The sequence below is a fragment of the Phascolarctos cinereus genome, unplaced genomic scaffold (genome assembly GCF_003287225.1).
Source record: "Phascolarctos cinereus isolate Bilbo 61053 unplaced genomic scaffold, phaCin_HiC Scaffold_8;HRSCAF=390, whole genome shotgun sequence".
NCBI classification, from domain to species: domain Eukaryota; kingdom Metazoa; phylum Chordata; class Mammalia; order Diprotodontia; family Phascolarctidae; genus Phascolarctos; species Phascolarctos cinereus.
The window spans coordinates 6,895,200-6,908,293 of NW_027556291.1; the positions used below are offsets into that span (position 1 = coordinate 6,895,200).

The following is a 13,094-nucleotide window of genomic DNA, read 5'->3' on the forward strand; positions in this document are numbered from 1 at the left end:
ATACCACCTGGCTAATCGAATCTTTTCCCATGGCCACAGGACAATTCTTTTCTAAAGTATGAAACCACATTAACGAATGACTGCTTTGTAACAAAACATGAGAAGTTGCAACATCCATTAATAGACCAGTCTGGAGGGAGCTATTAAAGGAGGCTAAGATCCACTGATTGAGTGTCAGGAGTTCACGTACAGCTTTCCAGCTACTCGTGGTCCTGGAAAAGAAATTGCTCCAGATCCCTGGAAAAACCAGCTCCCTTCTAATAAAAAAAAGAAGGGGAAAAAAGGGGGGCTTCCAGCACTCAACGTTCGAGAAAACAAAAACCTGAATCTTGGAGGGTTCCCCCTACCCAACCACACTCCAATCCCCTCATGGAACAGCTCACAATATGAAAGTTGGCCTTCACTGAAAAACAGTGGAAAACCCCTCTGAAACTGAGCCAAGTCACCAGCTGACAATAAGCAAAGTGAAGCAGTTATTTGGGCTAAGTTAGATTCCTTTAATGTATAATTATCAAAATGATAGCCTAACAGGCATATCTTCGGACTGGGACATGGAGGACCTGAGTTCCAGACCCACTGGGTGACCTTGGGCAGTCTCTCTATACCCCAGTTTCTCATTTGAATTATGGGGATAATGATGCCTGTTGAAATTGTACCCTTCCTTTAAAGCCCAATTCAAATGCCCACTGGTTAAGGAAGCCTTCCCTCTCCCTCTCATGAAGTGATGGCCTAGCTGCCCTGGATCAAATGAGATAGAATTTGTTAAGTGCTTAGCACAGTGCCTGGCACATATTAGGCATCTGTTCCCTTTCCCCTTCCCTTGTCCCTCCTCAGACCACTGTGCCCCTCTGATACTTTTCTCACACATTATTTTCTATCTGGTCATCTATGTCCCCTACTAAAGTCATCCTCTAAAGTCTTACCTCCTCCAAAGTCACACCTCTAATGTCTCACCTCCTCCAAAGTTTCACCTCTAAAGTCTCACCTCCCCTAATATCTTATCTCTTCCAATATCTCACCTCCTCTAATGTCTCACCTCTTCTAAAGTCACAAATGAAGTAAAAACAGAAGGTCTGTCAAGCTAAAGGATTGGTTTGTTGATGGCATGGTACAATGGATTTGGAGTTAAAGACCCTGGGTTCAAATCCTGCCCCTGTCACTTGCTATGTGTGGCCTAAACCAAATCACTTAACCTGCCTGGGCCTCAATATTCTCATTTCAAAAATGAGGAGGCTACAGGGGCAGCTAGGTGGTGCAGTAGATAGAGCACCAGCCCTGAAGTCAGGAGGACCTGAGTTCAAATACGGCCTCAGACCAAACACTTGACACTTACTAGCTGTGTGACCCTGGGCAAGTCACTTAACTCCAACTGCCTAAAAAACAAAACAAAACAACAACAAAAAATGAGAAGGGTGCAACTCGACTTCTAAGACCCCTTCCAGCTGAGATAGTCTTTAGTCCTAGGGTTATATGCCTGTTGTCCAAGGACTAATTGGAATGAGGCTCCTTGTTATGGGGACAGGCCCTTTGGTGATAAATGTGTTTGGCTACAGTGACTCAGGAATCCATTGACCAAGACAAGAGGAAGTGAGATCTATGGAAGGAATGTGGGAAGGCGGCTCTGCTCTAATAATCCCAGAGGATAGGAAGTCACTTGTGTAGCACTTCCATTCTCCCTCCCTGCCTGGCAATACCAGAGAACAGGAATTGTGTCTCAGCTAAACCTTGTGTCTAGCTCTAAGCCAACAGAGTGCCCACCCAACAGAGGTATTTCATTGCACTCAATGTCTGGCCCTCCCTATCCCAGTGGGACATGAAGAATATCAGAGGATGATAAGGAAGCAAAGGCCAGATAGGGGAAGTGACCTATCAAGGTAATGATAAAAATCAAATCATAAAATAATAGCATTTTTATAGCTCTTTCAGGTTTACAAAGCACTTTACATTCTCTTATTTGATGCTCACAACAATCCTGTGTAGCAGGTGATATTATCACAATATTCATTTTACAGATGAGGAAACTGATGCCCAGAGAGACATTAAGTGACTTGTTCAAGGTCACACAGCCAGTAATTGTCTGAGGCAGGAGAGAGGAAGTAACATATAACTGAACCCATGGGAGTCGATGAGGGTATGCAGAGAGAGGAGAGAAGACAGCCCAGGCCACAGCCTCTAGAGAATACCCACAGACACTGAGGAGTGGTCAGAGAGGTAGGAGAAAAACTGGGAGAGAGCAATGTCTGGCAGTGAGCAGGGACAAAAGTTTCAGAGAGGTCAAGAAAGAGAAGGAATGAGAAAAGACCATTAGATTTGGCAAAAAAAAAAAAGATCACTGGTAACCTTGCAGACAGCAGTCTCAATTAAGTGCTGAGGTCAGAAGCCACATTTCACAGGATTGAAACTGAGTGAGAGAGGAGGAAATGGAAGCAAGAGTCTACACAGTGTTTTCCAGTTTGATTGTGGAAGGAAGGAAAGATTGGACCATGATCAGAGCAAATAATAGGGTCAAGGAAGAGTTTAGATTGTTTTAGAAGGGTAAAAGCCTAGGTTTGTTTGTAGGCAACAAGGAATGGAGTAACTGAAGATGGAGGAGGGGGGAGAATGAGTAGGTAAATCTGCGAAAGGAGCCAAGAAGGGTTAGGATCAGTGGGACAAATGCAGGCCATGGCCTTGGTGAGGAGAAGGGCTACCTCTTCATCAAAGGCTAGAGAAAAGGATAGAAAAGGGGGATGGTGTCAAAGGACTCAGAGAGGCAGAAGAAGGCCCAAGAAGGACTTCCAAGAAGATGGCCTCTATTCTCTTAACCAAGTACGAAGTGGGATACTCTGCTGGGAGGGTGGGGACAGAAGGTTCAGAAGGAACTCCCTCTTGCCTCTAGGATAGATTATAAACTCCTGTGTGTGGTCTTTTATGATCGACCTCACACCTGCTTTTTCAGACTCACTGCTCATTACTCTCCTTTGCTGAAGTCCAGCTAAAGTCCAGCTAAAGTCCAGCCAGACTGGTCTTCTTCCTGTTCCCAGCCACGACATTCCATCTGCGGTCTCCTCATCTTTGTATAGGCTGTTCCTCCTCCCTAGAAGGCTCTCCCTTCTCCCCTCCGCCTCTCAGAATCTCTAACTACCTTGAAGGCTCAGGTCAAGTGCCAGTCAGCCTTTCGTGATTCTCCATGGTTGCTTTGCATTTCTTTTGTATATGGCTTCTGCATACTTATGTGTGTCCAAATTGTTCTTCTCTTCCTCCTACACACTCCTTCCCTCTAGTAGAATGGAAACTCTTTGAGGGCAGGGACAGCACAATCCCTGGCACACATTAGGTACTTATCGAATGCTCACTGAATGAATAAATGGATTCAAAGCCAGAATCCCCACAATGTGAAAGCCTTTCCGATTATAAATCCATCTATCTAGAAGATACATAAGAAGCAAGTCTTCCATAGTAAGAATGATTACATTCTAATATAAAGTTATTTCCAGTGACCAGAACTATGGACCAATGTTTGGCTCCTACTTCTTCAGATGCACCCATTTCCAATGATCATTCTAAACACAACAAAGCATTGGCTTTGGAGTCAAGGGACCTGGGCTGAAATCTCAGCTCCATCACTTCCTACCTGTGTGACCTTGGACCAGTCACTTCTCTGCTCTAGGCCTCAAATACCTCAGCTGTAAAGTGAGGGGGTTGGGGGCAGCTAAGTGGTGAAGTGGATAGAGTTCTGGCCCTGGAGTCAGGAGGACCTGAGTTCAAATTTGACCTCAGACACTTGACACTTACTAACTGTGTGACCCTGGACAAGTCACTTAACCCCAATTGTCTCACAAAAAAAAAAAAATGAGGAGGTTGGACCAGATAGGTCCTGAGGTCCCTTCCAACTGGCAACCTAAGGCCCTATGGCCTACAAACAATTCAATGGCCCTCAAAATGACAGAAGAATATCTCAATGACTATTCACAGTGTAGAAACCATTTTTGGTCATTTTTTTCGTCTTAAAGAAATCTCAATTAACCAATACTCACCAATAATACAAGTTGTAATTTGCCCCTTCAGGAATTTTTTCTCCTGGTTTCCAAGTGCATTGGAGAGATTTCCAGTTATAATAGATACACTGCATTTCCTGGATTTTGGTCTCTGGCTCTCCTGTGAAGTGGAACAACGATAAGCCCTTACAATGCTGGAAAGCCACATTGATGACTACTCTGAGACGTCACTCTGCAACTTCAGTAACTTTCTTTGGCCTTCCTTCCATCTCATGTAACAATCAACATCATTAAGCAATTTTCCAAATGATTCCTTGTAGTGGCTTCATTTTAATCCGGGTCAATGACATACAAAAGCTCTAATCTCTGCCCACACAAAGGCTTATATTAAGCTAGAGAGGTGGTTTTCTGAGCATAGGACAGCTAGTATATTAGAGTTTAAAATGTGAGCTAGCTTAATTTCACAAAAATGAATATGATTGGTGGGTCTAGGTTTCCAGAAGAATTGAGCATTGATTTTCTTTCCAATAAACTTCAGTGCTCTTCAGCAAGTGAACCATGAGTTCTGTATCACAGGAATCACCTTACTCTAATTGGAGAGGCAATACGGTGGAGAATGACCTGGAGGCAGGGAGGCTGGGGTGTGAATTCTGCCTCCAATAGTGACCAGCTCTGTGACTCCAGGCAAGTCACTCACCTCTCTCTGAGCCTCAGTTTCCTCCTCTGTAAAATGTCTACCTCAAGAAGCAGCAAGAGTGGAGGCAGGAAAACCTGGGTTCAAGTTCTGCCTCTGACACATACTGGCTGTGTGACCCTGGATAAGTCACCTAAATTCTCCCCTCAGTGCCCCAGGCAACTTTCTAAGACTAGACATTTTCAGAATTGCCTATCTATACCAGTGGAAGGATTTACCACACCAGGAGTTCCCTTTGCCAATGAAATCACCAGATTGCCTCCCCACCCCACCCCCTAAAAAACTGACCTCACTGTTGAGTACCATAAGAAATGCAGAACATTGCTTTGAGGCTCAAATACAAATGTATCTGAAGGGCTATATCAGTGTTCAGCATTGTCATCATTCATTGTACTTCCCAGAAACCACCAGTGTTGGAATAGCAAAATGTCTAATATTCTGCCGCTGGTCCCCCTGACAAGACCTTTGGGGACAAGTTGTTTCAGAATGAATTGTCTAAGCTGGAAATGCTGACCAGGCCTATCATCTCTTTAGAAGCTACCTATAGTCTTTCTTTATAGGGGTAAATGCAAGATCATTGGAAGTCTAGGGGAAAAAAGAGCATCCAGGGAACATACCAGGAATGAACGTTTGGGAATATGTCCACATCCCCTCCTGAAAAAGGCAAGTGCTAATTCCTATTAGAGTAACTGAATAACATGCTAGAGGTGAACAGTTAAAATCTACCCCTAATTATGGTGACCATCTCAACTGACTGGTGTGGTATATTCTGGTTGATTCAAACTTCTAGATAACTGAGGAAGGAGTAGATGACTTTGTTTCCTTTCAGCATTTTCTTGCCTTTGCATTTCCAGGCAAGGACCTATGACTTCACTGTTCTTTGCAGAGTGAGAATGTAGCAAGGCCTGAGAGTCTTGATTGTCAAATAGGGAATACGAGGGCCTGCCCCATTTGGAAGTGATAGGCCCTGCTACAAGTCTGTCTCCCTTACATTTTGTGCATCCCATTTAAATCCTTTGGGTGGCCCAATGAGTACAAGACACCTGTTCATGTCCCTATCTGGGTCAGGATATGGAAATGGAAAATCCGGAGGAGACGGGGTTCAGTGTGCATGACACAAGTGCTGGTTTTGTTGGCATTTCCCTCTTTCCCCTAAAAATCAAACATGAGAATAAATTCCAGCTAATAGAGGGTTATGGTCAGTTAAATTCTATTTAATTGAGGTTTTACTCTATATTAAACCGAATTTTTTTTAAAAAAATTATATTTTAAAATAAAATCTAGAAAGATGACAGCAATATTGTATGGAAGGAACATTGGCCTGGTGGTTAGGAGACCTGAGTCCTAGCCTACATTATGCCACTGCTTTTCAATGTGACTTTGGATGAGTCAATTGCTTTCTCTATAAAAAGAGGAGGTTGGACCAAAATGCCAAAGAGTCCTCCTGCCTGTGATCAGAGGTGTGAACCATGTGAGCCAGGCAACACTCCTGAGTGCAGCCCACACTAGATTAAAATCTAACTGGGAAATATGTAACAACATAAATAAAACACAGATAATGTGAATATGTGGTTTTCTAAGTCACTCCGAGGCCCACTGGGATCTTTCTGAATGGTTCCATGGCTCCTGTCTCTAGGTAGATTTGATCCCACTGCACCACAAGATAGCAGTAAAAGGTTCCGAAAACTTAGTCAGGAAAGTCAAGAATATTGCTTCTCTAATAAAGGCAACTTTAGGGATCCAGGCCAATCATTCTTGTAAAGATGGGGTAATGGAGAGAGGATCCAGGCCTGTAGGGCAATTCCATAAATTCAAGGTAAATCCTTTCCCATCCACTCTGATCTGGCAAGATTCAATCTGAAGGAAAGCTGTCTCCTAACCTTGTAAGGGAATCCAGAAAGAAGTCTGTGTCCATTTGCTGTGAACATCCGATCCATTTGTACAATGGCCCGTCAGGAGCGTTTGGATTTTTGCTTCAACTCCCTGGTTGAGGTCAAAGCCATCTTCATAATTTAACTTCTTAGTAATGATGGTCTAATTTGATTTTTTTAAAAAATGACAGAGTCAAGCTCTGAAGCAGCCTTGGAATAAAGAACCACATTAATAAAGCCCTAGAAATCATTAATTCCTGGACAGCTCCCAATTTCTAAGACACTCTTCATAACTATCAGGAGAAAATGTCCCAGATAGTTTTCTGGCACAGTACATCCTCCATATATCATGCCAGTCATTGAGAGCATTCAAAAGGCTATAAACCTTCATTTTATCAGGGGGAAAAATAAGCTTTATGGAGCTACAGATGTTATAATCCTAATCTTATAGAGGGGATCACCACTTAACAATGTACATTCTCTCTAGTCAATATCCACTCAATGTAGATAAGTAGATATATAGATGATAAAAAGCATAAATAGATATAGACAATGATAGATATAAATTTATGGATGATAACGGAATAAATATATAGATAATAGAGATACAGATGATATATATAGAGAGAGGATATGGATACAGATGATAATAGAATATACAGATAGATATAGATGATATGGATATAGGCAGGGACCCGGTCTTCTTACCTCCCAGTCTTCACTCTCAATGTTCCGGTATCTTAATTCATATTGTACCGTACAGTGCTGGAACATGCCCAATGTCAGAGGGGGCTGCCATTGCAAATTCAGGTGACCTAAAAAGCCAGGATCCACAATCTTCAAATTATGAGGAGGATCCACTGAAAGACAGGCAAATAGGGTCAGTGGGGACATCCCCTCCTGCCTTTGCAGAAGCCCGCTGAAACTCGCTCCCTGCTAGGTCTGAATAGGGATATGTCCCTTACTTCCAGACAACCAAAAAAAAAAGCCTAGGTTTCCCCTTTAGTGGGGACAATTTGTTGATAACAGGACTCCTAAATTGAGAAGAGTACCAAGGGAGCTTTCCAGGAAGGTTCAAATTATTCTCCAGACCTGATTTGTAACCAACTATCCAGGAGAATAACTATTACCCTGAGAAAGCTTTCCTTCCACATAGTATCTCCCAGTGATACCTTTGCCCTGGCAAGTGCCCATCATTCAGTGCATCAACATATGGCACCTTCAGCTGCTCCTAGGCATGAACTCCATTGTAACCCTCTTCTTGAATGCTACCAGGACACAATTGTTTAGAAAAGTATCAACATTTCACCAGGAAGAAAAGTACATGAAACTATAAGAACGATCATATTGAGTGTTAGCCACATAACCCGTCCAACACTAGGAGTATGTCTCTGGCAACGGCCAGTCAGCCAACGAGGAGTTAGATTGCACTGGCTATGGGTGCGTACTGTGCCCAGTGGGGTGGCTGTGTTGGAGGGATGGGAGAGGAGGGAATTGGGGCATCAAAGTACAAGCCCTAGTCCCTTCCTCCACAGAGTTGGCAAATCCCATCCAGTTGGAAACAATCAGTATGAGATACAGCCCAGCACAGCATCAAGTTCTAAGCAGTATATGAATCAGTCAGCATCTTCTATGTCCTGGGCACTGGCTTTGGTGTGTCCAGGGTATAACAGCTGGGAGTTGCTTCCAATCTCTGCATCTCTCTCCCTCTATTTAATTTATGAATATTGAGCATAGTACAGTAGAAAAAGGGAAGTCAGGTGACCTACGTTCTAGTCTCAGCTCTGCCACATTTTAGCTATATGACCTTACACAAGTCATTTCTTCTCTTTGGGTATCAGTTTCTTGATAAGTCAAACAAGGAAATTGGGCTAGATGGTCCCTGGGGTTCTTTCCAGTCCTAAAACTGAACTCCAACCAGAGTGTCTCTCCTGCAGAATGGCAAGGCTGTATTCAAGCCGGTTATCATTCTTTGAAGGCGCAATATAAGAGGGGAATTTTGAGTTAGGAAATCTAGTTTTCCCCTTCACAAATAAATGCAAATGACCTGGTCCTCTTCCAGCAAAAGCCACAAAGTAACTTTCTTTCAGAATTGCCTCATGACACTAATTCTCTTCATTCCCAGAGGCTTCCTTAAAGTTCTCACCACATTTTGTTTGGATTTGGGGTTTTTACTGAAAAACTCTTCATTCTCCTTCAGAATCCTCTTCCTGTCCATCCTAGTTGGTGCCAGGTTTTTCACGAAGGAGTCCATTTGGGTTTTCTCGTTTGTTTATTTTTACTGAGAGGGCTGAGCTCTGGCTCACTGCCAGGTATAATCTGAAGCCTTCAAGGGAAAGAGAGAGTAGATGTCATGCTATCCTGAACCTCCTGTTACCATTAACCAGCAGCTGGCACTTGGGCCACATTCGCCCAAAATGACAGACAGACACAGTAGAAATGGTTCTGACAGAGTATACTGGCTCACCTCCACTAAGCAGAATTCTGACAAAATGAGACAATGTGGTTAATTTGTGTTTCTGACAGCATGAGGCTCCAAACAAGGCCCAAATATAGCTGCCAGTATTGAGGAGCTTGCATAACTCAGGGAAATGACCAACCAAGGAGAATTCAGAATCTCCCAGTCCAACCTATACCTGAAAAGGGAGGCAGCACCCAAAGACTGCGACATTTGGAGGAAACTGAGATCTGGGTCACACTGGCAGTGGCAGAGGTCAGGTCCCCTGACTCCAAAGCCAGCCACTCTCCCCACTGCACCATGCTCAGAGCTCAGCATGGTCATTTGCCACTTCACCTTTCAACCCCAAAATGAGAGACATGGAAGAGATCCCCTCGACAACCCCAAGAACAAGTGGGCATCCAGCCCAGAGACTCATTTAATCCTCTCCCCCCACCATCCAGACAAAGAGGACAGTGCCCTGCCGTTCTCCTATGTCAAGCTGAACGTCTCATTTGGGACCTAGCCTGAGCATTCACTGAACATTCAGGAAAACTGAGTTCCCCTAATTTATTTTTGATTGATTACGATATTTGTTACAACAGTTTTTATCCCACCCCTCCAGAGGAGGGAGAGAAAATGAAGGCCCATTAATTGAAACAATTAAATTAACTTTAAAAATAAAAACAAACTGAGTTTCCCTTATACAAACCAGGACAGACTAGTCAGTGTGATAGAACGGGATCTCCTTCAGTCGCTCAGTTACTCAATCAGTTAACAAGCATTAATTACGCACTTCTAGGAAATCTTGGGGCTCCTTGAGGGCAGGGACTATCTTTTGCCTTTCTTTGGCTTCCAGGTGCTTGGCATGGAAAGTAGTTGGTTAATAAATAAATGAGCAATCAGTTAATGAATAAACATTTGGTAAGTACTAACTATGTCCCAGGCAATGAGGTAAATACTGCAGAGGCAAAGAAGGGCAATGGACAGTTCTTGCCCTCGGTTCACATTTGAATGGGGGAGACAACATACAGATAACTATAGACATAGAATACTAATAATAGCTAACATTTATATTGAGCTTACTATGTGCCAGGCCCTGTGCTAAGCATTTTACAAATATTATCTCATTTGATCCTCAAACAACCCCTGGGCAGTAGGTGCTGTTATTACCCTCATTTTACAGATGAGGAAACCAAGGCAGACAGCAGTGAAGTGACTTGCCCAGGGTCACACAGCTAGTAAGTACTCGAGGCCACATTTGAACTCAGGTCTTCCTGACTCCAGGGCCACAGCTCTCTCCTGCTAGCTTTACACAAGACAGAGTAACTGGAAGATATTCTGAGAGGAGAAGGCACTAGCAGCTGGAAAGATGGAGGTGGGCTGTATCTTAGTCTTCTGTGGACACAGCAGGAGCTCAATAAACATCTGCTGTGAAGGTGGCCTGGCCTTCCCTCACCCCACCCCACTTCCAGAAGATGAGCCCTACAGAGGATTCCATTTTAAAAGCCAACAGTAATCCTTGCTCTCCACCTCTGCCCTGCCCTGCCCTGCCCTTCTGAGTTCAGCACTGCATCCGTCTCTCCTACTTGTGGATGCCCATGAGCCATCACTGGAATTACCAAATGCCACCCCAACTCACAGGGCTGTAGCTGGGGAGGACAGAGGACCTGCCTCTGCCAGTCACTGCCCAACAGAACCTAGAAAGCCACTGGGCTTTGCTTTCGGGGGGGGGTTGTTTAATCTGAAACAGAGAACAAAGGGTCAAGAACGTGACTTTTAGCAGGAATATGCCTTTGGACGGAAGGTATTCAGGCCCATTTGAAAAAAGCCTCCTTCAGAACTTCAGCTAGGGAAGTGTAGTAGACTAGAAACATCCAATCAATGAAGCCGAGACTAGAAGGTGTGCCTGGCACTCGGCTGGCTTACCTGTTATTTGGCTGGAGGAGGAATAGCCATGTTCCAGCGTGGCAAAGAGGAAAATAGAATAGACCCATTTGAGATAGCTTGGCTTTCGATGCATTTCTCTAGGGTCTAATAGCAGGCGATTGGCAGTCTGGGGGAGGAAAACACCTTTTTAGAGGACAGAAGTCACACATTTGATATGATCTCATCAAACATAATCTGTTTGGTTAAAAGTACTTCACAACATGATATTTTGATAATCATCAACTGTAATAAGAGAGAGCCTGAACGTAAAGAAAAGAACAAGAAAAAATCCAACAATAATAGCAAAGACAATGGGGGAGGGGGGTCAGACCTCCGATTTCCTTGTGCAGAGCTCTCCTTGGCATGCAAACTCCCTCCACTGCTGCACACTGTCCATTTCCCTGTCCTAGAGCTCCAAAGCTCGCCTGGGATACCCGCCCTCCCCCTAAGGGGCACAAGGCAACCGCCATTTAGCTGCACCTTAAAGTGCTTGACACCTCGGGCACCTTTGAGTCTTCCAATAGTTCTTTGGAGCGGGTTACAGGTTTTATCACTCTCATTTTATAGACTGCAATCTTAATTGGGAAGCAACAGGAACAAAAAGACTTTAAAAGAGAAGGTCTTCGTTGAGAGTACTGGCCCCACCAGATGACTGACTTACCTGAGAAAATGCCCACTGTGCTCCCCCAAACCCCTGAGATGGCCTCCCCTCCAAACTTACCCAGTAGAAGAGTGTTCTCAGCTCCCCACTCCTCCTCCTTTGGCTTAGCACACTTCTAACTGCTCAGTTATCTGACTCGTCTAGCTTGTGCGGGGCCATGGATTTTTCCTGGGTATTATTAATAACCTCTTTCCTGCTCCTCTTTATTATGTTGCAGTATGAGTCACAGCAAGACTGGTACTGGGGGAAACCACCTATGATTCACTAAATGGGTCTCTATTATTTGTCAACCCCCACTTACACCCCAATCCTAATATACACATCCACATAAACAACATCTGACCTTGATTTATGAGGTGTTTTCAAAAGAACTTGTCCTCTTCCTTCTCTTGTCTCCTCCCTGTAACTGAGTCTGTGGCCAGGTCCATTCATTGGAGAGAAGTTAAACACCAGACCAGAAGATCTGATCTGATCCACTACTCCAACAGTTTCACTGAATTCATGCTAGATGGGGGTGGGGGCGGCAGGAAGGGGGCCTGCCAAACAGCACGTTCATGACAATAAGTAACAAAATGAAACCTGCCAATTTGGGAACCTTGACCTGATTGAAAGAGATCATGTCTGTAAAGTGCTTAGCACAGAGCCTGGCACATAGTAGGTGCTTAATAAATGTTTGTTCCCCTCCCCTTCCTCCTTCCCCCGACCAGTTTGATCAAATACATGTGACTTTTGCCCTAGGCTCACTTCAGATTTCAGGGTACAGCACAGTCACTAAGCCTCTCCCTCCTAGATTGGATTCTTCTTAACTCCTTTCTGCTGCTTTTGAATTTTTCCACTTAGTCTGCTGATCTTTAGGTCAGAGGAAATTATCTATCTCCCTCATGTATTCCATCATTCATTCAATCACTCACTTATTCCTTCATTTATTGAGACAAGTACAAGCCTGTTTTTATGACTCAGCAAAGGCAATAGTCACCCAGAGTTTAAGGAAAGAGCCATGGGCCAAGAATCTCTCTGGAGCAAGACAGCCCACAGCAGCAGGGTCTGAATTGCCCACAGGTATTTTGTGTGTGTGTGTGTGTGTGTGTGTGTGTGTGTGTGTGTGTGTGTGTGTGTGTGTGTGTGTGTGTGTTCGTTTCAAGGCTATGAACAAATCTCCATGACAAATGATCACTTCCAAGAACATGATGAATGGGTTTTTCAGAATATTACTGAAGCAGCTTCTGAAAATCACACACAACAGTGATGGAAATGGCATATTTGTTGCCTTTTGATGAAAATATTTTCATTGTTGTGAAACTTGTCACTTTTCATTCCTGTCCTTTGAGACATCTAAACCCAACAGTCAGAGTGTAACAAATTGTCAACGAGAGGAAAAAGGACCTTGGGGAGGGGAGAATCAAAAGGACTGGAGTTTGATTCCTCAAGGCACAAATGTGATCTACAGCGAATGACATGATGGATTGAGTGTTTTTCTATAAAGAGTAATGGTCGAGGAGGCCTGGGTCCTGGGCCTAGCTTCCTT

At 43.9% G+C, this 13,094-nt stretch overlaps 1 protein-coding gene across 3 annotated transcripts in view; it reads right to left on the minus strand.

Annotated features, from left to right (window-relative positions):
* IL13RA2 (interleukin 13 receptor subunit alpha 2) overlaps positions 1–12,189 on the minus strand; it is a 29,314-nt gene extending 17,125 nt beyond the window's left edge. The window contains exons 1-5 of one of the 3 annotated variants that reach the window (XM_020963494.2): positions 11,913–12,189; positions 10,909–11,035; positions 7,251–7,357; positions 6,552–6,705; positions 4,017–4,137 (exon numbers count right to left, since the gene is read on the minus strand). In XM_020963494.2, coding sequence (XP_020819153.1) covers positions 4,017–4,137; positions 6,552–6,705; positions 7,251–7,357; positions 10,909–11,002 — 476 coding nt within the window. In that variant the 5' untranslated portion in view covers positions 11,003–11,035; positions 11,913–12,189. Of the gene's footprint in view, positions 1–4,016; positions 4,138–6,551; positions 6,706–7,250; positions 7,403–10,908; positions 11,036–11,629; positions 11,831–11,912 lie in introns of those variants that run through there. The other 2 variants (XM_020963491.2, XM_020963492.2) reach the window with 2 other exon arrangements.
* Positions 12,190–13,094: the final 905 nt, after the last annotated feature.